Genomic DNA, 25,061 nt, shown 5'->3' with positions numbered 1-25,061 from the left:
ATTTTTGGATAATCTTAAAAAAGATATGGAGTTCAATCTTCTAGAATTGTTTAATTTGGCATTGAAAATTTTGCCCTTTTTTTTGAATCATTTATAAGACAAAGGATTTATTATTTGACATTGAATATTTTATTACATATAAAGCAAGTATAGTAAAAATTGATATAAACAGTTCCAACTATTGAACATTTTCTTTAAGGAGTCTCAACTTTCGATTATTTTTAGTTACGCCCAATTTTTATTTCAATTTGATAAAAAATGCACCCTCAACATAGAGACCTATTATACCGGGTAAACTAAAGGTCACATGAGTTTTAATAAAAAAATTCCTTTTTCTTTTCTCTTTTTTCTTTCCTGTTTCGACTTTTCTTTTTGTCGTTCTGTCCCTTTTTCGCGTGTCCTCTCATCCTCTTTCCCGACCTCCTTCAACTTAGCTTCAAGGCAACACCAAATAATCACAATCAAAGCATTCTTCTTCTTCTACTCCCTCATAGCAGCAATAACTTTCATGGCGGTAGAGATGGTTGGCGCAGGGTGTCGTGGGTTGGTGTTTCGTGGTGGAGATGGGTTTTCAAGTTTGGGAGTAGGTTTTTGAGAATTGGTGGTTGATGTTTCAGGGATGGCAGTGGGTTCACGTGAGTTGGTGGTTGATGTTGGATCAGGGATGGGTTTTTGGGGTTGAGGATAGATGGGGGTGGGCGTTGGTTTTTTGGGGCTGGATGTTGATGTTTAGGAATGGCAGTGGTTCTTGTGGGCTGATGGTTGGTGTTTCATGGTGGAGATGGGTGTTTGTGTATCACCCCCAAAAATCATGCACGTCTATGACTATGTCGCATCGACTTTGGGAGTGTTACCACCGTGGTGAAACGCAAGGCTTATTGAAATAAAACATTTAAATTAAATCATTATTTTGAAAACTAAACTACAGTGGAAATAAAGATGTAAACTACAACTCGGGAATCATCAACAACCCCATTTATTTAAACCACAATTAAATAAATCATAATAGTTTTATTATAATGTTTAATCAAAATGCTTTAAAAGTTAGAGACTAGAAAATATCCCCCGTATGCTCAATCTCATGCAGCAACACCAGTACAACTAGTCTGCTCCCCATTGTAACATCAATGGTTCATCACAGGTCAACAAATAACACAATAACACACAATCAGCTATGCTGAATACATAGTTTAACATTGAGATAATATACTAAGCATAAACAAAACATTATGAATCGTTCCTAGACATGATACTACAATAGTATTACATTCGTTACTTTTTATTTAGTTGGCGGCGTACGTGCACCGTCATCTTGCTAGGATCATACGAGCTACTTAATCCTTAATAGAAAACTTGGTCTATTAAATGAAATGCAAATACGGTTTCGTTCCGTCCCACATCCATCACCTTAGTATGCATACCCCAAGATCGTACGGAACCTTCCGTCTACTTGAGTTATCAAAATTAATAATGACACTTATGTCGTCACAGTAGGCCTGTGTAGGAGTGTAGATTAAGTCCCACACTCCCCCCTACTTACTTGTAGGGAATCCAACTACAAGTTTATTACCAAAATCCCTTTTTAGTATTGTTCTTTCATACCACATTAAACATACAATCATTTAATGCTCGTTCTTAGATACAATACTCAATTCTTTACTTCTTGTAACATCCTTGTTACACAATAGATCAAAGGATACAAATCCAATACTTTTATGCTTATGATACGATAGAATTACGCATTTAAATAACAACGCTACATATCAATTTCCAATCACAATCATGGTACCATGCTACCAAACAATCTCAGCAATCACAATCATGCAATCGTTCCCTATCATGATTTTAGGTTCAAATGGAATAATTCATAACCTAACATGATACTAGTACTTGTAACTGAACTGGTACGCGTACTTACCTTGTAACGATAATCTTCGCTGGCTAATTAAACGCTCTGCTTATGAAATTGGGACCTAAACAAATAAGGAAATACTTCAGTGCTATGTCCTTGATATTATCAACATAGAACAACATGACTAACTATATAAAACCCAGTATTTCGGAGTATAAAAATAACTAATCTTGTTGTTTATTAATTTTCTTTTCTTTCTTAGCTCTATTGAACTTAACATCTTTTAAGAACCAATAACAATCTGCAAAGCTGATTTTAGTTAGCTTAACAACATGTTACCTTTACAAACTCCACTTAAATTATTATATCCAAGTACTTCTAAAAATCATATTTGAATAACAAGGTTATTATAACATTATAACTATAACTAATAATCTGATTTCTTTTACTAACTTTATACCTTACTTATACTTATAAAACTTAATCAGATTTACAACTTAAATCCACTTACAAACTTAATCAATTTATAACTTACTCTAATTACAATTGAATATTATAAAAATCAAATTATAACTTACTCTAATTACAATTGAATATTATAAAAATCAGATTTACAACTTAAATCCACCCAGCCACCTCGACACCTTCGCTTGCACCACCCTTGCGCCTAGCCCTCGACCCTCGCTTGACGCCTGCGCTTGATTCGCTGACTCGCCTCGAACATCGCATACACAACACTCGAGCCCTCACCGCTTGCTTGCACAGCCCTCTCGCACGATTATCCGACCTCACCGTCGAAGGGGACAAGATTCAGAGAGAGAAAACGACGAGGGAGAAGGAGAGAGGAGAGAGAAATTTGAGAGGGGAGGAAGAAAACGGTTGGGCACTTAGGGTTTAGGGTTTTGATTTTTTTATCTTTTATTTTTTTTCCTATTTATAAGATGGTAAACCTAAGTCTACTAGGATATATTTCATTTTATTTATTTCGAAATTAAAATAAACTAAACCATGATATAATTAGGTATACTAAATAGGTTGCATAATTCTAGGGATGACAATTGGGCGGGGCGGGTGCGGAGGATGGTACCCCCACACCCGCACCCGCATTAAATTCTCATCCCCATCCCCGCTCCACCACCCATTGCGGGGAAAGATTCCATCCCCATCCCCGCCCCACCACCCATTGCGGGGGAAATTCTAGACCCACCCCTGCACCCGCGTCGTACCCGTGTCATACCTACTTCATCCCCGCAAAAAAATCCACCAAAAAATATGCCATAAGCCCCTTATAGTTATCTACTTCACAAAATCACAATATAATATAGTAAAAGAAAAGTTAAAATACATTCACAAAGGCAAATGTTTTATTACATTTCAAAAGTGTCTTCAAATACGTTAGTAATATATGTATATAAATAGAATTTTAATAATAAATATGCGGGGCGGGGGTGGGGCGGGGCGGGCGGGGATGGGGAGGGTATAACATAAAATCCACACCCGCTCCACCACCCATTGCAGGTACAATTTTAATCCCCATCCCTGCCCCATCCCCACCAAACCTAAACCCATCCCCACCGCAATTAGACGGGGATGGGGCGGGTCTCCTACTTGACCCGCCCCACTGCCATCCCTACATAATTCAGTTATAGTTGTGAGCTTACCCAAACTGTATTTTTTTGGTAAATACTACTAAAATACTTTTTGATTATATTCTTTATATTTTCATATATATAACGAATAACTCCAACAATACGGAGTATTACAGTTTGGTGCTAGCATAGGTGGGGGTGGGGATGGGTTTTTGAAGGAGGACGTTTCGGGGGATAGGGATGGGATTTCGGGTTTGGCAGTTGGTTTTCTTGACCCTAAACCCTAAGTGGATGGAGTAATTCACATGTACTCCCTCTGTTTTTTATTTATTGTTCTCACTTAGAATCTTGACACTATTCATACTTAGAGAGAATCTTCTCAATTTTTTTATTATATAATAAAAAAAATATAGTCATGTGGGATCTTGTTTGATTCGTCTCAATTAGTACATTATTAATATTCAATCGTTATAATTTTTACTAATATATAATGAAAGATGTTTAAGTTCAAAGATGTGCATTGGGAGATGTGCACAGGAAAGTGAGAAAGATAAAAAAAAAAAAAAAACAGAGAGAGTACTTATCAAGAAAATAGTAATTGATAGCTAACAATAATTTGTCTGTTAAATTTATATATGAAGATAAGTGCAAACAATAATTTAAAAACAGAGGGAAAAATAGACTATAAATTTTTCTAAAAAAGAGAAGACAATTAGTGCCTTCTTTTGTTTAGATTTTTCCATAGATCCGACTACAGTTTCTAGAATGCCTAATAATTAATTAATTCTAACCAAATTCATTCCCAATATATATAAGAGATCCTCTTCTTGCTCAATAATGATTGACTATGTGGCTTATAACTATTGGTAGTACCACAGAAATTATCAAATGAGACAGTTTTATCGTAAACAAAAAAACTTGTATTAGACAGTTTTACCAGTGGACAAATCATTTTGGTAGGATCGTTTCACTTTTAACTTATTTTATTAATTTTTAAGTATTATTCTGTAATTATTTAACTTTTAAGATATATATAAATAAATAAATAAATAAATATATATATATATAATATATATATATATATATAATATATTATATATATATATAATATATATTATTATATATATATATATATATATATATATAATATATATATAATATATAATATTAATATATATATATACATACATACATTTAACTATTTGACTTGTTAATATTTTGTAACTATCTCTTATAACTCGACTCCTTTTCACTAAATTAATTGACGGTCTAGCCGTCAGACGGTCTTCCCTAAGAATTTACATTAGTTCAAATCAGTGACAGATCTAGAAATTATATGTAACGAGGTCACTAATATAAGTATCCGAAACATTAATGTTTATGTAGAAGTGTTGAGTAAAGTTCCTTTTACTAATAATTAACAGTTTGATCTACATTTATTCAATAAATTTTAAGTTTTTTTCTAATATTATTTTCCCTCCAAGTGGAGTCCAATGACCCCACTTCCATGTAAATGCATCCACCCCCAGTTCAAATAGTAAGGTATGATGATCTTTTTACAGTAAACTAATAAGACAATTTGTTATACGAAGTTTTGTTGTAATACCTAACAATATTTCTGTTTCAACTATCTAGATAAAATTGACCCCATATGCTCATCCATACTTCCTACATTCTTAATTTTTTAAAGTTACAGCAACTTTTTGTTTTGAAAAAAAAAAGAGAGAAAATCGGTCCTCAGATGTGGCAAAAACAAGGTAAGCAAAAATAGAACACGATACCACCTCGGCACACACTGAACTCAGCTGACTGTTCTACTCAAATGCTGCATATTAATGAGAAAAATGCTTGAATCACACCACAACCAAAGCACAATGCATGGAGTTGGAATAGTAGTTACAAAATTTCATCCTAAAAATTCGTATTTACAAAAAAAGAATTACCAGCAAGGCCGATATAATTCCAATAAAAGGTAACAACAGACCATGTCAAAATTATATCTTTCTAGAGCTCACGTTTCTATTCACTACTGCTTTCGATAAAAGTCAAAAAGAACGAAGCAGTAAGATACAACTTGGGAGATGATATCCCTAGTTGTAGGAGATTGCCAACCAAATGGGGGTTAAATTTCAACTCCAAGACGTCGAATGTACAAAATAAATCATAGCGCCTGTCAACCAATCAACTTCCGTGAATCATGATTCCATAAGCAGTAGCAAGTTCATCCCTCATGGGTATCTTTCGTTGAGATATCGGGTGCAATTTCCCAGCTCCCACTTCTACCCCAACTGGAGTGACGGATATCTGCGCGGATCGGAGGAGTATGATAATCCGAGCCCACATAAGAGTCGCCCTCTGAACTATTATGAAGTCCATGACTGCCTCTACTGCGCATATCATCCTCTATGTCTTCGACATTACGCCGCTGTGAAAGTTTTAGCAGATCTCCTCCAAGCTCTAAGTCATTATGTACCTTAGTACGGTGATCACCTGAATCATCCACTGTTTCATTTTCGGGGGTGGTTCGCTGAGGAGGTGCCCTTTGTACCTCTTCCTGAACAAAATCCCGGAATTTGTTTCTTGATGATTTTATCTTTGTGCAGAACACTTCAGCAAAGTTATCAAAACACCCTCGATTGTAGACATTGAGCCTGCTGTCAGTTCTGTAACGGAAGTTCTCATATGTTGTCTGATGCAATGAATTAAAAAAAAAAAAACCTCAGTTACAAGCACAGACCCATTAACATATGCCATATATAGCGACAAAGTAATAAGCCATCATAAAAAGTAGAGAAATGCAAATGGCCTAGCTGATGTACAAGATAGATCAAGAAAAATAATCAGACAAATTGCACACGTTTTAGCTTTCCGTGTGATTAGTTGGCTACAATAGCTTGCTTGACTATGAGTACTTAATTCACTGATATTGGACTCCAAGTCCTGCAAATCTCCAACATCAGATTTCTCATAGTTTCGCAATTGATAGGAATTCAGGGGAGAAAAAGCCATTTGCAAACGGGACAAATGTAGAACCCTATCGTGATCTTTATGTAATTTGTGTGTACCAGATGACCATAATCCTCATTCAGTGGAACACTACAATAGAAAGTTTTCTGTTCATTGAAAGCAAACATCTTCTTCTCTCAACCTAATCCTATAAGCTTCTTTGTAGTTCAGCAGGACAGTCTTCTTATTCAATCTAGAAGGGATAGATGAGGTATCTAGATATAGCACCTTCCAAGATATCATGACCCACCTATTTCTATAAAAATGGGTATAATTTCACAATTGTGTTGAAAGAACACTTGTAAGCATCAACCTAAAAACTAGAGGATGAAAAATATTAAATGGACTATCTTCCTTCATCAAATGGATTTGCCTCATCCTACATGTTGCATCTGTTGGACACCTGTAACATCTGACAAAATCGTATACTTGGTATGATCCACCAACATCAAGACAACCTTCACAACAAAATGGTTTTACTTTCTGATACTTGGAGAGCTCAAAACAAGAAAGAAAACTAAACCAGCAATGAGCATATTACAATGATAGAGAACCAGTAGGGGAATCATTGTCAAAACAAAGAAAGTAGGAAAACCTTCTCTGGAGAGAAAATGCTTATTGGATGTAATACCTCTTTGGCTCTTTCTAAGGAACTGTTCATAGGAGAATGGCAACAAGTGTCTGGTTAGCTCATAGCCTTTTCAAATCTCTTCCATAACTTTCACATATAGCGCTTATGAAAATTTCAAATAGCCACCACGACTAACAGGGTCAGGCTTCGTTGGCTAGGTCTTGAAGTTAAAAAGGCACTATGGGGTGAATTATCAGCAAAGAAAAAAAAAAGACGGTGTACTGAGGTAACCTATAACAGAATATACTGGAAGTCTGGAACAATTTATGAAATTTCACAAAAAAAATGCGGAAAGAAAATTGCGAGTTTGGAAGGAGGGGGGCGGCGAAAGGAGCAACAATATATTAATATTACTGCCCCTGAAAAAAATGCTAGGAAAAAATGACTAACCTGGTTTGTGCCTATAAGGTACAAATGAAATCCAGTGAGTCCACCAACAAACCACAAAGATATGAAACAATAAGCCATGAGTATAACTGATGCAGGTGAATCTTTCATTGCCCTCCAAACAGAATAATGATTGTCATTCATCAGAACCTTCATATAGAAGGCTGAAAAGGCAAAAACATAAATGCATAGTAGAGTAGCTGAGGACACAAACAGAAAGAAATAGCGATAGTTGCGCTGCAGGGAAAAAAAGTCCTGTTAGAGTTAGATATATAAGGTAATACAAGCACAACATTCCAAGTAGCATGGCAGTAGAACAAATTACCAGTCCAATACACTGACCAACCCAAGGACAATGATGGTCAAAACGCTCCACACAGTTGTTGCATATCGAGCAGTGAGAGCAACGAGGTGGGCGGTACAGCATACATGTGTCACAATACTTAACCCTCACTGGAATTCCATTAACCATAACTTCTTTTGTCCGAGGAAATTGAAGGCCTGGTGTTTGTCTTCCACCACTCTCAACTACAGAGGAGTCATAGCGGAACTCTTCCTCAGGTGGATGCGAATTTCGTGGTACAATACCTGGATCTCTTGTTGAAGTACGCACTAACAGGACCAATACCTTTTTAAAATCGCAAGAAATGACATAAATCACATCATCAACAAAAAGGTAGAGAATTAAAATAATAGACCATGATATATAGTGCGAAACATACTCTGCCTCACACATTCAAAGATCCAGAACAACATTCAGATGAACGCTACCCTAAAATAAGCTCCATCATAATCATGAAATTAAAATGTATTAAAGTGAAAAGAATAAATAATAATGAACAGAGAACAACATCAGAGCATAGAAGTATTGCACAAGCCACAAGGAACTACCCCAAAACTTCCATTATACACTACTTTTTGATGGTGAGCAAACATTCCAAAGCATACAGCAAATAAGGTTTTTAACTAAGGATTTGAAGACTTGTGCAATATGTAGAAGTTATAAATGCAGAAAGTAAACAAAGAAAACAAAAGGAAGTGTTTATCAATATTCTTACGTATATAGTAAAAGCAATGGCTACCACCATGATCGCATATCCAGCATTATGTGAAGCGAATTGGTGCGCATGACGGAGGTGCCATGCTACAAATATACAGAAGATAACAGCTGGAACAGTGATCAACGATACGGTGACAAGTAGGGATTTAGCATCTGGCCCCAAAATTACTCGTCCACCAAAAAGAAATTTCTGCAAAGATCAGTAAAAGTGATTAGAAAAACTAGAAATGGTGCAGAGGACATAGTAATTGAAATTCAAAAACAGAACACAAACAAGAACCACGAATATCATATCCCAGGAACAGCATTAGAACATTTTATTTTCTTTTCATTTTCCTTTCAGGATGGAGGGGGAGTAGTTGAGCAGCAATAGAACACAAAACAACAGTATTCGATAACAATGGTGCAGAGGACATAATAATTGAATTCAAAAACAGAACACAAACAAGAACCACAAATATCATATCCCAGGAACAGCATTAGAACATTTTAATTTCTTTTCATTTTCCTTTCAAGATGGAGGGGGAGTAGTTGAGCAGCAATAGAACACAAAAGAACAGTATTCGATAACAATGCAAGACATATGGTCTACACAGTTAATTCATAGAGGAACCCTACAAATAATGCATCAAGGAACTTTAAAATTTATCATTAACACTTTGTAGGAGAGCATGCCTTTATTTATTTTACACTTGAAATGATGCTTTATAATCTCCATGATTCACCCAAAAGGGGCGCATTGTGAAATATCCCTTATGAACAAAGTTTTAATGCCATGTTGAAAATTATTTAGGCATCAGCAGGTTTTTTATTTACCTACATCTTGAACATTCGCTTATTTTACATAAGATGTCTACAGCTAAAAGTTTGTTCGTATCCAACTGTAATCAATAAGGAATCATTAATCGCCACACACCACCTCCCATCTCACTCCCAAAAAAAAGGCATCGGAAAGACAATTTATCACTCCAGAGACAGTGATAGGGATAAAGATAAAGAGAAAAATCCCATAATACCACTCCAGAGAACAGGCATCAAAAAGACAATTTATCACCATTCACTAAGACCACCTCCCACCCATGACTCCTAAAACAGATGGAAATAGAGATAGAGAAAGATGGAGGGGATAATACACTCATAAATCACACTGGATAGCAGGTAACTGAAGGAAACAATTAACCCCATCAACCATCTCGCACCCCTTACCCTCCAAACAAAAGGGAAAGTTTTCCTGAAGACAGACAACCATGCTAAGGTTCATCTTAGGGGCACTGCAAACAAATGAAAAGATGTGCTCGAAAGAAATAACCATTTCCCTAGCTAGAAATTATGTTCCATTCTATCCATTGCTAGTAAGCTTTCAGGTTGAAGGATATGTCGTAGGATGTGATGTGAGCTCACAACTGTTTCATAAGGTAGGTATCTCTTGTCTTGCTTAACAATTATACTTTCTACATTTGGCATTGAACAAGAACATAAGGACATAAAGTACTTTGATGTGACCAGAAAAAAGGCATTCAAATTGGAAAAATTGTTCCAGATAAGAATTGAAAAAAAGAAAAGAAAGGGCAAACTCAAAAAGTAAGCATCTTAATCGATGCAAACAACTCTCCCTAGAAATCATCGACCATCAATTGCTACGGACTCGTGAATGAAATGGCTGAGCCGGGGACAGAACCAGTTGCCCAATACTGCTTACCTACTATGACTACAAGATCGTTTGCCAACTCAACAGAAAACCTAGGTAGCATCTCCACAGCACACTGAATAGTGTTCCCTCCATCAAAAAAGATACCTAACTGTTATAGTTGCGGGATTCCAAACAAATTCCCCATTTCTAATAATTCCTCGTGTACCTTTTGTTACAAGAGGGGGAGGAGGAAAAAGGGATAGTGTGCTATATCAATATTTCAAAGATAGATTTCCCAGCATTATCCTTCAGTCACCTCCTCAAAATACTGTAATAATAATTTGGGCAGAAAAATAAAGGAAGAAGATGATGATTTTGATTCATGGAAATGAAAATTACAGAAAACAAAAGGATTAATGCCAAGTTTTCGAGTGACTTGGTCACAATCCCAAACTAACCACTACAATAAACTTCTCCAATATTTTCTTGATGCCCTTTTCTCTCCCTAATCTCCTCTATTTATAGTCTACTTGCCTTATTCCCCAAGCTAACACAATCACTAGAGTATATTACTAAATTACCCCTGCCCTCCTAGGCTAGTCTATTACAAATACATTCTCAAAGAAGCGCGAGGCACAAAGGATTACTAGAGCAAAGCACATCCAGTAGGCGGCGCACACATTTAGTTTTAAAAGAAAAATTGTTTTTGTGACATAAAATTTTCAATAAGAGAGCACCATATATAAGTAAATTGAATACTAGGAAAAATTAAAATCCTTCCAAAAAGAATAAAAAACAGAAAAGGGCTCACATAATTACCTCACTGTTCAAGGTCTGGGATTAGAGGGAACTTCCTTATCATAAAAGACAAGGGTGGACAGAAAAAAGGCAAAAATCCTTTTCTTTCAGGTTAACGAAGAGGGAAGAATAAAAACATCAGTTTGATATGACAGAGTGAAAAATCGAGGAAATGAAGGGAGTAACAGAGCACAAAGAAAGAAAAAAGTGACCTGAAAATGCTTTACTGTCAATGAAAACAGGAGTATATGGTGAAGAAAAACAGGAGATGGCTTGCCGACATTCCCTGTAGTAGCCGCCTAGTAACTAACCGTCAATTGTGGTCTACTAGCATATTAAACAAGGGCGGAGCCAGTTGCCTAAGTCTACTTTGACAATACAGCTACTATGGCTACAGAAGCTTGAGAGTTAAGCCAACTCATCTGAGAAACTAGTTGGACAAGCAAATCAAACAGTGGCCCCTCCATTAATACATGCCTGACTGTTATAGTTGAGAAGTTGTAAATAAATTCCTGATTTCTAATATTTCAGATTTTCTCATGTACTCTTCTTTAAACTGGAAGAGGGAGGGAGGAAAAATGTTTGTATGATCCTACTTTCACTATTAACTTCATAATTTCTTTCTTTTCTTCCCCTTCCATTAAATGAATGTCCAACCGTCTCTGCCAATCAGGACAATGTTGAAGTAAAACTACTAAATTTGAACCTCCCAAACCTTGCTATTGGCAGGATATATATATATATACATTTCAAAAAGTTCCGCATCAATATCCTTCGAGCAAAACCTGAACTTAATTCTTAAAGGTGAGAGGTGCAAAGGGTCTCTAGAGTCTATGTGCAAGGTGAAGATGTGGCATCCAGTAGGCGAGGCACACCTTTACCTTCCTATTGTTCTCTTTTTGCTTTTGTGCTCTTTATTTTCAATAAAAGAATGCATACATAGGTAAAATAAATAATACTTATAATTGAAAGCCTGAACAGCCAGGCACCAGCCTCCAGATCAGAAAGAAAGCGAAAGAACTAAAAGCATGTTTGGTTCAAGTCATGGAATGGAAAGGATAATAGAATCAAATAGAGGAATAGAATGGTTACAGAAATTGTTACCTTTATTAAGTGTTTGGTTCAACCTTTGGAATGAAGAGGGAAAGGAAATGATTACCGCTAACAAATGGATTATGTAACTTGAGGGGGAAGGGAAGGTAGCAAACTTGGGGAATCTATTAACACCAAGTAATGGTAATGGATTGAGGAAAAGTTGAACCAAACAAGAAGAAATGGAGTAGGTATTTGATTCCTTCTTTTAGAGCCCAAAAATGTTTAACCAAACATTATATAAGAGGGAAGGCTAAAAAAAGGTTCATGGAATGAGACGATGGAGCGAGACTTATAGAGAAGAGAAAATCAAGAAAAAAGATCGAAAGAGAAAACGAGAACCAATATGGAAATGCTTAGTTTCAACGACCACCGTAGGAGATACTAAACGAATTGGAGATGGCTTGCCCGCATATTTTGTATAGTGGGCGTGTTAGTTATCGTCAATTGCAATCTACGCATAGATTGGTTTTTCTCCAGATTATGGCGTTTGATTTTGGGTTCAATATAAAGCGATCAAACTTTGGCTTTTGCTCGAATTAAAATCTGAAAGCCCAGTAGAGATTCAATTTGAATATATTTTGGTCTTTTTTCTTTTTAACTTAGACCTACTCTCTCCTGCACTTCTCTACTCTCTACTATAACCAGCTAGTTTGAAGCTCAAATTGGAATGAGGGATTTTGCTCAGCTTTAAATCTCAAGACCTAGGTGAAATTTAGTTTGAATAAATTTAGATTTCTTTTCACTTTTTTAGTCAGATTTACTCTCTTCTGCACCTTTCTACTAAAAGTGACCAAGAGCAGTAATGCAAAAGCAAATTTCCCAACCGTGCAATCCTCGCCTAAGAGGGCCTCATGCGCGCTATTTACTAAGCTCCTCACAATCAACTAACTGATGAGGCGATCATTGGACTTGGAAATTTGCAAATTTATAACAAAGGTCCTTAGTAAAGCACTAGATTGGAAATCAAGTGCATGATGGTGCTTCCTACACCCTTTAAATGTCCTTTCACATCTCTTTCATAACTACCAAAAACTAAAATTAAAATATCAAACTTATTCTTAGCTTATTAAGCTCCAGCTTGAAACAGGCTAATGGATAGCTAACTCCATTTATCGACAGCGAAGTTTTGATCTCAAAAATCTAGATGTTCTTAATGCAAGAACTAGTTACATCAAAACTTTAATATTTCTCAATAATGAAACTACACTTGGTTAAAGGTAGTATAAGTTTCAGGATATACGAAAAGTATACAAGTCTCATCGCCTTGCAAAAGCAACATCCTATATTGAAAGGCGCTTGGTCAACATCAGAAGTATAACTTTCTAGGAAAACTGAACTATGAAACACTAATCTAAGTAATCCATATTATTGCTGATTTTCCACATGCAGCAAGAATAACAAGCATTTGAAACTTCTCACCTAGAGTACTCTAGAAGATAAATATTAAAAAGAAATTCACTAGATATGAAATACATATATAAACAGATGCTTACTTTATAATAGTGTTAATACAAGAAGGTGAAACCTAATGTATCATCAGCCCAGCTGACAAGGAAGATCTTAGATAGTGATCCATCAAAAGACTAGGAAAAGGTAGCAAATACAAGTTGTTGCATACTTGTTTCTTGACAAAATCATATACACAAAAGAAAAACCCATAATATCAGATTACATCATTATCCAATTATGTAAAACATTCACGGCATAGATCTGTTTCCTACATATTTTCCATAATCCATAATCCCCAAAAAATAAGACAAAAAACAAGAAAAATATCCAAAACACATCAATGTACAGCTCTTTTCCTAAGTAAACAAAATTCACGCAAACCTATGCTCTCAATCTATGAATCATAAGGACCCGAAAAGATAATATTATTTTTTTCTAATAATCACCCCCAAGGTGCTTGTCAAAGCTGTTTTTGGTATCAATATACAGTATAGGAAAAGTTCACAGCTCACACATAGAACGTTCAATTCTAAAATACCGTAAAATTAACTCCAGAAAGCCCTTCATAGTTCATAGTTCATAGTTCATAGTTCATAGTTCTATAGTTTATAGTTCTATAGTTTATAGTTTATAGTTTATAGTTTATAGTTTATAGTTTATAGTTTATAGTTTATAGTTTATAGTTTATAGTTTATAGTTTATAGTTTATAGTTTATAGTTTATAGTTTATAGTTTATAGTTTATAGTTTATAGTTTATAGTTTATAGTTTATAGTTTATAGTTTATAGTTTATAGTTTATAGTTTATAGTTTATAGTTCAGGCCCCTCCACCTCCAGCACAAGTTTCATAACCAACACTTCTTGATTCTCGCTTGAACGTATAAGGCTATAAACCTTCTAGCTAGTATGGGATACTACATTCCATGTAAAACATCATAAATTACAAAACGACACAAGTGCAGTAATCTGAATTTAAGACTTCAGGTTCATAAGATGATAATTTAACAGCATCAATCACACTTTACAGTAATAGGGCTCATAAGATGATATTATAACAGCATGAATCACACTTTACAGTAACAATAACAACAAATTAAAGACCTCATAAAAAGGAAAAGAGATGCCAGGTATACAACTCTATCCTACATGGCTTCTCAGTTAGATTTATTACAATCCTGCCCAACGAGAAAGTATTTGCCCATATCCGATATGGGACTACTTTTTCCATATCGGATACTTGATATGATTAGATGTAGTCCAGATATGATTTAATAGCTAGCTGATATGATATAAGATTTCAACTAACAAGCTCCCAAAAAAAAGAAAAATGAAAAACTAAAAAATTAGAATTTTTTAACATTGCTTTTGTCATAAAAATTACATAAATGCCATGATATTGGCCCATATCGGATATGGGCATATCATTGCTCCCTGCCCAACAATACAGCCCAAAGGATAGCCAAGAAAACAATCTCTAAGAACTTCCTATCCTTGTTCCTTCAAAACCACACATAGCTGACGTGGAGACATGTTACTTACGATGAATCAAAGTTGTGATAGTGGAGAAGCAGTGATCAGTAGCAATATCTTATTTCAAATATATAGTAAGGTGGCATATCCATCCTCTGACCACTAGGCAATTCAAATAGCTATTCATGAGTTAAAAAATGGTCTCCCTCCTATGGAGAAAGTTAGGGACTTGACCCCTCTTAATACATAAGCATAAAAGACTACTCATTGACTTGTCTATCGAGCTCTTCATCAAAATTTCCAAGACGAGAAAATTAAACTGGCCATCTAGCTCCTATCGGTGATGCTAAGATTGCAAATTGCTTGTTTGGCATTATTCTCGAGCTTCAGCTTTATGTCCCTCATACTAACTCATCTAAGAAGTCCAACGATGTAGAAAACACCTGGAGACTGGGAGCCAAGGAAAAAAAACGCAGATGCGGTCAGCGGTAACTTTTGTGTTGTCACGAGAGCGGCTTGTAACAGATGAATGGAACGAATCGCTGCCGACGCGATGTGAATTCTTTAAAAAAAATTCACATTAATATGTTCTAACCGTATTTGCATTGTTTTAGTTTATGAAACATTATTAAAACATAATATAATCAGATCTATTAGAATATCATGTTTCATCAACTATATAATTAATTCATAAGATATTATGGGCCAATGTGTCAAAAGAACGGATGTAACGGGGATAAAAACGCTCTGACGTGTCGAGTTTGCGTCACAGAACCAACGTGACGAGAATTATGTGATTTTTTTCATGACGTTCCGTAATGAGATTTTGTGGAACGACAAATCCAAAATCCGTTACCGAACGGCCATTTTGTAACAGAACAAGAGAGTTTTAATTCCATGCTGGGAGCACTAGCAATAGTGAACAAGCCCAATATTCGTCTCCTTTCCTCCTTTCTCTTTCCTCCACCTCCTTTTCCACTAACTTTACTCCTCACCCTCCCCGATCCATTGGTTGCTACCCACAATGTTAGAATTGACCAACAATTATCTCACTCCTACTCATTGTATACCCCACCATATTCTCTCTTATCCAAATATCAATAATGCATATTATACATAATAGGGTCGATTAATTTGGTTAAGTTTGTTAATTTAATATGTTAATTAAATTCAATAATTAATTTCATTAGTTAATTTTAGTACTTAAAATCATTAGCAAAAATAATTTCTAACTTAATCAGAATAAGAAGTGGAAGTGAAATAGTGAATAGGGATTTTATGGATATTGGATGAGATAAGAAGCAAAAGTAGAAAAGTTGCACTAGATTTCTGTACAACATGAATAATGATTACAGTTTGGGTTTTGAAAAAAAAAATTAAGTCATTTCCACAAAAATCATAAACAAGTTAATGAGCTGAAGAATAAAAGTTATTGTAATTAATTTATTGTTTGGGTATATATACATGGCGTGCAACCATTGGCCCATGGACCAAAAAAACTAAAACCGCCTACATGGTCCTTGAGTCCTCCCACGTGTCAGCTTGTGCTCCCAAATTAAAGTGGGGAGGTGCTCCATTTCTTGGACAAGCCCAATATTGGGCAAGCACCAACAGCGGGCAGCAATCCCAGATAGAGGAGAGAGAGTTTAGGGAAAATTTCCTCCCCTGCAATCTTGATGCTCTAAGAATGAAAAAGTGGCTCAGAGTCCACAGACATAATTCAGTCATAAAACAAATGGACCCTAAAGAAGCATAGGAATTTAGATCACTTAAGTCGCATATCACAAAGTGTATATATTCCAATGTCGGGTAAAGTGTTGCAGTTGATGCAGCAGATTTATAAATTGGTCATATCGGCCTATTATCTTTCCATATGGGACTTAAATTAGCCATACCAGCTCTACATTAAACAATATATAACTGTTCCCTGTCCTTTGCGAGTTTCGAAATATTAGCATCACAACCCAGAAAATTGAGACATATCAATTCTTGCACTACAATCAAGAGGATGGGCATGCAAAGTCCTTAGTTAAGGAGGCCAAGTACTTCATACATTTGTCAACTTTTCTTACCCAAAACTAACATTATATTCTTTCCACAGAAGACCTCTACATAGCAAGTTACCAAGTTCTTACCCCAGTTTCAACTAGCCAAGATTTAAATTGGGGATTAGACCCACTACATTTAGTCAAGTAGGGATTGAAATTCATCCTAGCAAATCCTGAATTGCAAGACCAAGAGCAAAGGGAAAATAACTTTCAGTTAACATTGTTTCAAGGGAAGTGAAGAATATGTTATCCAAGCTAGTGCACAATATATTTAATCCGGTGCAGTAGTCCATTAATTTTTCCGCTAAGGGGGAGGTTGATGCAAGATTGAACCATCTTAATTTTCTTTCTTAGGTTGTTGCATGGTTTTACTTTACTCTTAAAGTGAAGGTTTTACATGTAGCCAAAAAGATGTCTTAATTGTTATGTTAGTTAAAGTAGTTGAGTTGTTTTAGTTATGTTAGTTGCGATAAGGTCCGAAATTCCTAGCTTGTTTCGGTTCTTGTGAGTCTTAGTTGTCATGAGTTGTATTTTAGGAAACTATCCTTAAAGCATGAGGTGTGTGAGGTGTGCAAAGGTGTGTCCTTGCTGCCGTGTGGGTTATTCTATTTAAGGAAAGATTTGCACATCTTTCCTTAAGCTAGTGTTCCCTTAAAATTCTAGCTAGATTATAGGCTTGGATTAAGGGGAAACTTTCCTAAAATTGCTATTGCTTGACCGTGGCTTGTAGTAGTCTTGGAGAGCAAGGTGTTCTCTTTTTTCTTATATTATAAATAACGGGTGCCTAGCCTCCTAAAGTGGTAGAGTGTATGTTGAGTAACAGAAAGTGCATGTTTTGCATAAGTTGAGGGCAAGCAACTCTAGGTTTCCGAGTAGTAAACCTAAATCAAACAACTAAGACTTGTTTGACCATACTCTTAACCGTGACTTAAGAGTAATAATGTAATATCCCCTAGTTTCATAGCTAATTTGTTCAACATTAACAAAATCACAAAAAGTTCGAAAAATAGCCACGAAACTCATACCAGAGGTTCCAAGAGATGGTGAACTGCTTATAAATGTTGCTGACTTTTAGCAAAGGAAAATAACAAAAAAAAAGATAGAAATAGAATCAGCAAAAAGGGTAATGTCATTATATAACTTTATCTTAATTAAGCACTTGACTTGGATGCATTCATCCTTTCCTAGAATGCATCTAGACTATCTTTCAACTTAGCGAAGTTGAAAACAAGCATAAGGGTCTAGGTAACATCACATTGGCTTAAATCTGATGGACATCCTTGATTATGTAATAAGGCAGGAGATCTTTAGGTTTGAAAGAACAGTCATGAATTAACAAGTGAAAAAATTTCTTATATTGGAAGCATGAAACAATCGGAACTTAAACATGACATTCAAAGTCTCAAAGAGAGAACTTGACCATATTAGCAAGCAGGCTTCAGTTATTGGCAAGCACCTCACACTATTAGTATGTCACTAGGAAAAGTTTTGAAATATCCTCCCCTTTAAAAAATACATAGTTATACTCCATCTGTCCCCTAAGGATTGCCCATTTTCTTTTCTTTTCCACAATCTCCAAAGACCTTTGGCTGTTAATATCTTTAATTAAGTTATGATAAAAATTATATAAAGTCAGCAACAAGTTCCTAGATGACTATATTTTTTCAAAATATTGCAGAGAATTAATGCATAATATTTGACTTTGTAAAATGTAGATTGGTAATCTTTAGGAGGCAGAGGGAGCAGTTACTGCAGAAAAAAAGCGCCCTATAAATAGCACCGCGATAATAGAATGAGGAGCAATAGAAGTTGTTGCACTACGTACATAAAGCACTAGTGATTAATGGTTGAGCCGTTGAGGCTACGATTAGAAATTTGTACAAGTGTGAATCCTCACATCCTAATAAGCAGAGAAATGGGAGGGCAGAGAAGAAAAGGGACCTTTCGATCAAAATCTGTCACTTATTAACCATCTATAATCTATGTAGCACAGAAATGAGTTTGGTTTAGGACATGGAAACGTTTCTAAGACAAGTGTCAAGCCTGGCCATTCCTGGACTTCATTAGAACAGAATGGCTGGAATTTAGGAATAAACCATTTCAAGAACGAGATAACCTCCAGAGATTTTTGTGCTTCATAGTTCATACTCCATAATCGATAGAAAACACAAATACACAATATGTAAAGCTAGCACAAGATAAAATGTTAATGATAGGAACAACAAACATTTTGAAAGGATTCTAATTAACTAAGAAAGGAAAAGGATGCATACATCTTGATTAGAACCAGCAGCAGCAAAATCCATGTAGGTAATTTCTTATCCTGTTATCTGTAATTCTGTTTACCCCATTTTACTGAAGAGATAGAGAGAAAGGGAGAGACCAAGTCGCAAGCCAGCCATGCTAGCCCACAAAAGACAACAAAGATATCTGAGGTTTCTTAGTTTTCAATATTGGTGCAATATACACAGTCCAACCTAGTAGAGATGAAACATAAATAGAATTTCCAGCACCATGTTCCAACAATTGATCATCTTGGCATCAATCAGCATGATGGGACTTCCCTTTCACGACAACTAACAAAAAGAATTGTTTAAACAATTGTTCATTTCCAACTAAAGAACAAAAGAAAAGTGAATTACCCATATTAAGTAGTAAGTACAAAACCTTAATCCGAAGAATGAGTCTAAGTGGAAAGTAACCACGAGAAAGTTCAAGATTGGCAAATCTAGTTTCTTTTAGATAGTCTCTCTTTACTTGGATCAACTAACAAGCAGAGATCTACATTCAAAGGATTTTGAAGAATGAGAATCCAAATTCATGCTAGTTCACCGTAACTTGGCAATTGTGCAAGCAATACATGTCAACACGCATGGCAATTTGCCAATGTAACAAACACCTAAACAAGTTAGGCGTTCCCCTACAAAAGGGCCAACCAAAAGCTATCAAGTGACAATTGGAGTGATCATTCTCATTGAATACAGCTAAATGGGTGCTATTAGTGATAAGGTGGCCATTAACTTTCAAGTAAAGTGACAAAGCAGCAGGGTGTTCCAACTTTTAACGCCTAAGTAACCCTCGACATGCCGGCTAGTACATCACCAACGTCAATATATCAGCCCTAAATCATGTGCACTCCTAAAATTACAACAACACTCACCTAGTCTCTCACTTAAACCCTCCCCTACACCCCCCCACCCCCCCCCCCCCCCCCCAACCCCCAAAAAGAAAAGAAAAAAACACTAGAATCCATCCCCTCAGCACTAACCATTCCCATAACCTACTAAAAATAGAACAAACTAGAAACTCTATTAGCCCAAATTTATAAATTCAAAAAAAGCTCAGTTTTCAAATTACAAAACACAACAATACTGTAGAACGCACATAACATGCCCAATTTGAATTGCAGAAAAAATTTAAAACCCACCTCAGTTTTCACATTAACATGGCATTTTAGCATAAAATTCAACAAAAAAAGGAATAACTCAAAATTCAAAATGACAGTAACAGTATATCAAAATTGAAGGACTATAACCTAAAAAAGGGCAAAAAAGTTCTTACATTGCTACCCTTCCAAGCTTGATAAACACGCTTTTCCATGAGAAATGAAGAAAATTGTGGAGGAAATTCTCCGTTATGTAGGTATAGAGTGGAATACTTGGAAGTTGAGATAACCCATATCAACTTACCTCATTGTCTACTCGCCATTTTTTCCTGTATTTTGAAAGAAGTTGGGACAAGATGAAGAATAATGATCGGAGTGAAGACAGAAGGTGTGATCTGAGATGGTGGTTGGGAAAATTTAGAGGTGTCAGAATTAGAAAGTTTTGAGTTTGTGGGGTGGAGCACTGGAGTCTGTAGGTGGTGTTTGTGCAAATTGAAAGCCTCTCTTCCCCGAAAACACACGCCAACGACTTCTCTATCAATACTAAACATCCTTATAGGGCATGTTTCATTCACCTTACTTTGGATCCTTATTAATACTTTTTTTTCTAAAAGAAAAAGTATTAAGTTAAAAAAAAAAATAGACACTCATAAAATAAGGTCTAATCACTTTTAATAAGATTGTTATTATCATTTTTAGATACTTGATAGCATTTATTATAGTATATTATATCTATCTATACAAATATATTAAAAGGCGGGCAAAAATAAGAAACTGTGCCACGCGGCGCTCTCCCTAGGGATTTTAATTCATGTAATCCATGTACACTAAAAAAATTAAGAAATTGCATAGTATAAGGTTTGATCTCGAGACCTCAAGTACATATACTAAAGTTCTAACCACTAGGCTAAATTGTATTTAGTGTTATTCTCATAAAATATTATATTAATAAATGAAATTTTTTCTTACCCGGGGCATAGCTCGGGCCTAATAACTAGTTAAACCTCAAAAGGTGTAATCTCTAGGCCCAATCATAACATAAAGTCCACGAAAGAAAGTCAATGAAGGTCAAAGTCAATCAAAGGCTTTCAGGAGATGAAAGTCAAGAAAGAAAAGGATACAAGCAATTAAGAGAATGATCACGAAATGAGTCCACATAAGAAAGAACGTGTGCAAAAATTACTCAGCGTCAGAAGACGGTTGAGATTTGAATCAAAGATGATTCACATGTTTTCCCTCCAAGATGCATGAAAGTTACGTAGCATGTTGGTCTATAAATGTAAGGAAGATCATCAAGCAGAAGGACCACCAACACAACACACAACAACTTACAAATTACTCTTTTCTAGCGTAGCCTAGTCTTAGCCTAGCCAACACCCTTCTCGGATTATAGTTTAGTTCACTAGATTTAGAACATGTACTAGCACCAAGTTCTTTATTTCTCTAGTTGAAGCAAGAACCCATGGAGGTAATGATCTTCGTGTTTTCTCTTTAGTTGTCCAGTCTGGCTTATCCTTAATGTGTTGTAAAATTTATTTTTAAAGTTTGTGATGTGAATGGAAATGTTTGGGTATAATTAATAGATTAATTATTGCATCTTGTTCTATTTATTGCTTTTCGCCTGAATTTATTAAGCGTTGTAGTTTAACCAATTATATTACAACAAAGTACGTTAGCAAGGTTTTATCTTATTAAAACAGGTAATCCCATGTATTAAGCCTCTTGTGGCATTCAGTATCAAACTATTGGATGTGCATTGACTTATTTGCAAAGTCAACAAACTGATTTTGCACCAACAACTTTTTTGGCGACCACAATTGGAGAAGAAAGATTCATAATCAAATTGTGAAATTTCTTCTTCATAACTTTTACAATTTAACTGTCTAAAAATAGTTATTGCCATTTTCATAAAAATGTCAGATATACGTTCTCGAAGGAATAAAGATGTTCCCCAGGGAGAATAAAGTTTCCAAAACATGGAAAATAGTGATTTAATCCCATCAGAGACTAGGGTGCTAGGGAACAATGGTGAACCAACTCATCATGTCCTGGAAGAGTCAAATGGAGAAACTCCTCAAAGGGAAGTTTCATCTCCAAGTAGTACTAGCCGTGGATTTGTACATCGATCAATTGTATGGAAACACTAGTAGAAAAACGATGATTTGAGTCACCCAAAGTGCGTCGGATGTAGAGGAAAACGATGCAAAAGTGTTATTTACGTCGCACATGAAGAAGAGTGTGACGCACATCATGTGTAAATGAGCACCAGGATGAGCTATCTGCGCCGCATCGACCAAAGGTGCGTTGTAAAAGCTCAATGTGCGTCGAACCACGTGGCCCAAATATGACACAAATGAATTTCACTATATGCGTCGCATCGTATTTTAGTGTTTTGCAAAAGACCAAATTGCATCGGGCCTCATGGCCCATCCGACGCAGATTTGTGGCCCACCAACCAACTCCAACCCACCGCGCCCCTTAACATATCCCTTAACCTAAACGCTTCACTCCTCTCATATTCTCTCACTCTCTCTCACTCTATGCGTCGCTTCACTTCTCCAACCTGAATTCTCCCTCCCTCCCTCCTTCCCTCCTTCCCTCCTTCCCTCAACCCTCCCTCACTTCTAAACTCCATTTTCCGGCGACCTTCAGTGAACGAACGACACCGACGAAGAGCAACGAACATTATTGAAACAAAATTTGCAAGTCTCTCAAATTCTCGCTGAGGTTCACTCTCAAATTCTCCTCTCTCACTCTTGCGAACGAACGAATCAGATTCCTCCCCCTTTGCTGCTCACCAACAGCGCAAACAATATCAAAGGAAGACGAAAATTCGACGCGAACAAGATCAAACTACAAACTTGTTTCCCAGGTATGATTCAACGCGAAGATTTGATTTTCTACTTTAGTTTTCAGATCTGAAAATTCGTTTTTCATTTTCAGATCAGAAAAATAAAAACATAGTTCATGCAGATGCAAAATAAAAACTTTAATCATGTCGTTTTTATTTTTATTTTTTGTATCTAATTTTTTTTGTTTATTTTTGGCATTTTTATGTTTTATTTTCAGATCTGGAATTTGTTCTTCTCGAATTTGTCTCCCTCGAACACATCGAAAAACGTCGCCATTACATTGTTCCTTTATTAGATTCAGTTTTAATTTACTTTTTTTTTTTTTTACATATTTACAATGTAATTTATTTTGTATATATTGTATATATTTTTTTACACGTGTTTGTATCTAATATTTACATATTAATGCAAAGATTTGTTTGTATATAATATTTACATATCAATGCAAAAATATTGCAATTTTAAGTCAGATTGTGGGAATATTATTTGTTTTTGGGATCTTGTCTTGATTTACCCAGAATGGTGAATGAAAATATGCAATAATGTGAGTTTGAGAGAAAAAAAAAGCTGAAAATTAAAAAAAAAAGATGCAAATATCAGTAATTTGCGTCGCACCAATTGCCACATGCGACACAAATTACTGAAATTAGAACTTGATGGGCATTTGAGATATGTGCGTAACTTTGGCCTGATTTGTGTCGCACATTGCTGAAGATGCGATGCAGATGCTTGATTTGCGTCGCACCCAGTGCTATGTGTGACGCAAATTCCCCTTCTATCTGGTGCTGGGGAGAACCATCTGTGTCTCCACCGTATACAACGTGCGACGCAAATAGGTAAAAGATCTGCGTCGTTTTCGCATATGACGCAGATCAATTTTAGGTCATCTGCATCGAGACCTGTGCCGTCGGACCCAAGTCCGACGCAAAAAGGGGTCCCAGGTCCGACGCAAATCGATATTTCTCTACTAGTGAAAGTTCAAAAAAGTAGTAAAACATTTATTATTGGAGGCCAGATAGAGTCAAAGACATCAATTTGATTCTAACTATAGAACTCTAGCCCATGAGTCAGCCAAGGTCTTCACAGATTTCCTCCAAAGGATAAGTGAGGAGAATAGAGAGATTAACTCTAGGCAAATTGATCGAATACTTGTAAATATCAATGATACTATGAGTGTAACTTTCACGACAATGTCTACATCTCTCGCTACAGAAGTAATTACTCGCTTAGAATGACTAGTAAAAAAAAACTATCAGTTAAACAAGAAGTTGGTTAAGGGCTTAGAAGAAGTCGCACTAAATAGAACATGAGAAATTCGTGGCATAACGCCGGATCCTCCTCCAATAGGATACCCACCAAGGGTACATTTATCCCATCTTGAGACCAATCTGGACCATAATAAGGAGGACAAAGGCAATGTACTTTTGTTGCAAACACAACAGTTCACCTCATGCATATGTGCCTCTTAACCAACCAAATATGGTCGGGGTCCCTTCTACACCCTACGCTTATATGCCTAACCAACCAACTATGGCTGGTATGCCTCATTATGAAAATACTCCAAGCTATGGTCAAAACAAATCTCCATTTGCCCAAGCAACTAACGCTTATCAGTAGGGGATGCCCACAAATGGGCATACATTCCCACCACAAATGGTACAAGGAGCAGCCAATCCTAATTATATGCATCGCCAGGATATCCTTATGGGAGGTTATCAAAATCAACCTTTCAATCCTAACCCTACTCTTTTTTTATGATCAAATAGGAGGAATAGGGAATGGGAATATGGGATAACCATGGAGAAATCA

General features: G+C 36.0%; 1 protein-coding gene and 1 long non-coding RNA gene across 3 annotated transcripts; one reads left to right on the top strand and one right to left on the bottom strand.

The window, feature by feature from the left end:
* Window positions 1-5,251: 5,251 nt before the first annotated feature.
* LOC104896131 (protein S-acyltransferase 8) lies at window positions 5,252-20,964 on the bottom strand. Of its 2 annotated transcripts, XM_019249378.2 has the most exons (6): window positions 20,577-20,964; window positions 19,289-19,418; window positions 8,524-8,715; window positions 7,791-8,093; window positions 7,469-7,702; window positions 5,252-6,130 (listed from the first exon to the last, which is right to left on the bottom strand). In XM_019249378.2, exons 2-6 carry the CDS (start codon window positions 19,319-19,321, stop codon window positions 5,663-5,665), a joined length of 1,230 nt encoding a protein of 409 aa, XP_019104923.1. In that variant the 5' UTR covers window positions 19,322-19,418; window positions 20,577-20,964; the 3' UTR covers window positions 5,252-5,662. The 2 variants fall into 2 exon arrangements, with proteins under 2 accessions (XP_019104923.1, XP_010681139.1); XM_010682837.4 differs by lacking the exon at window positions 19,289-19,418 and having other exon boundaries at window positions 20,577-20,963.
* Window positions 20,965-22,900: 1,936 nt separating this feature from the next.
* LOC125491666 (uncharacterized) lies at window positions 22,901-23,721 on the top strand. Its single transcript, XR_007268404.2, has 2 exons — window positions 22,901-23,272; window positions 23,470-23,721. It is a non-coding gene; the product is annotated as an uncharacterized LOC125491666 (long non-coding RNA).
* The last annotated feature ends 1,340 nt before the right edge of the window (window positions 23,722-25,061 follow it).

Source organism: Beta vulgaris, chromosome 1, assembly GCF_026745355.1.
Source record: "Beta vulgaris subsp. vulgaris cultivar EL10 chromosome 1, EL10.2, whole genome shotgun sequence".
NCBI classification, from domain to species: domain Eukaryota; kingdom Viridiplantae; phylum Streptophyta; class Magnoliopsida; order Caryophyllales; family Amaranthaceae; genus Beta; species Beta vulgaris.
This window is presented reverse-complemented; position numbering and strand designations above follow the sequence as displayed.

Coding starts and splice junctions, on each gene's coding strand:
- LOC104896131 (XM_010682837.4), bottom strand. CDS start 20,615: ATGGAAAAGCGTGTTTATCAAGCTTGGAAGGGTAGCAAT. Junction 8,094..8,523: donor CCATTGCTTTTACTATATAC/GTAAGAATATTG, acceptor GATTTTAAAAAG/GTATTGGTCCTGTTAGTGCG. Junction 7,703..7,790: donor TTGGTCAGTGTATTGGACTG/GTAATTTGTTCT, acceptor TTTTCCCTGCAG/CGCAACTATCGCTATTTCTT.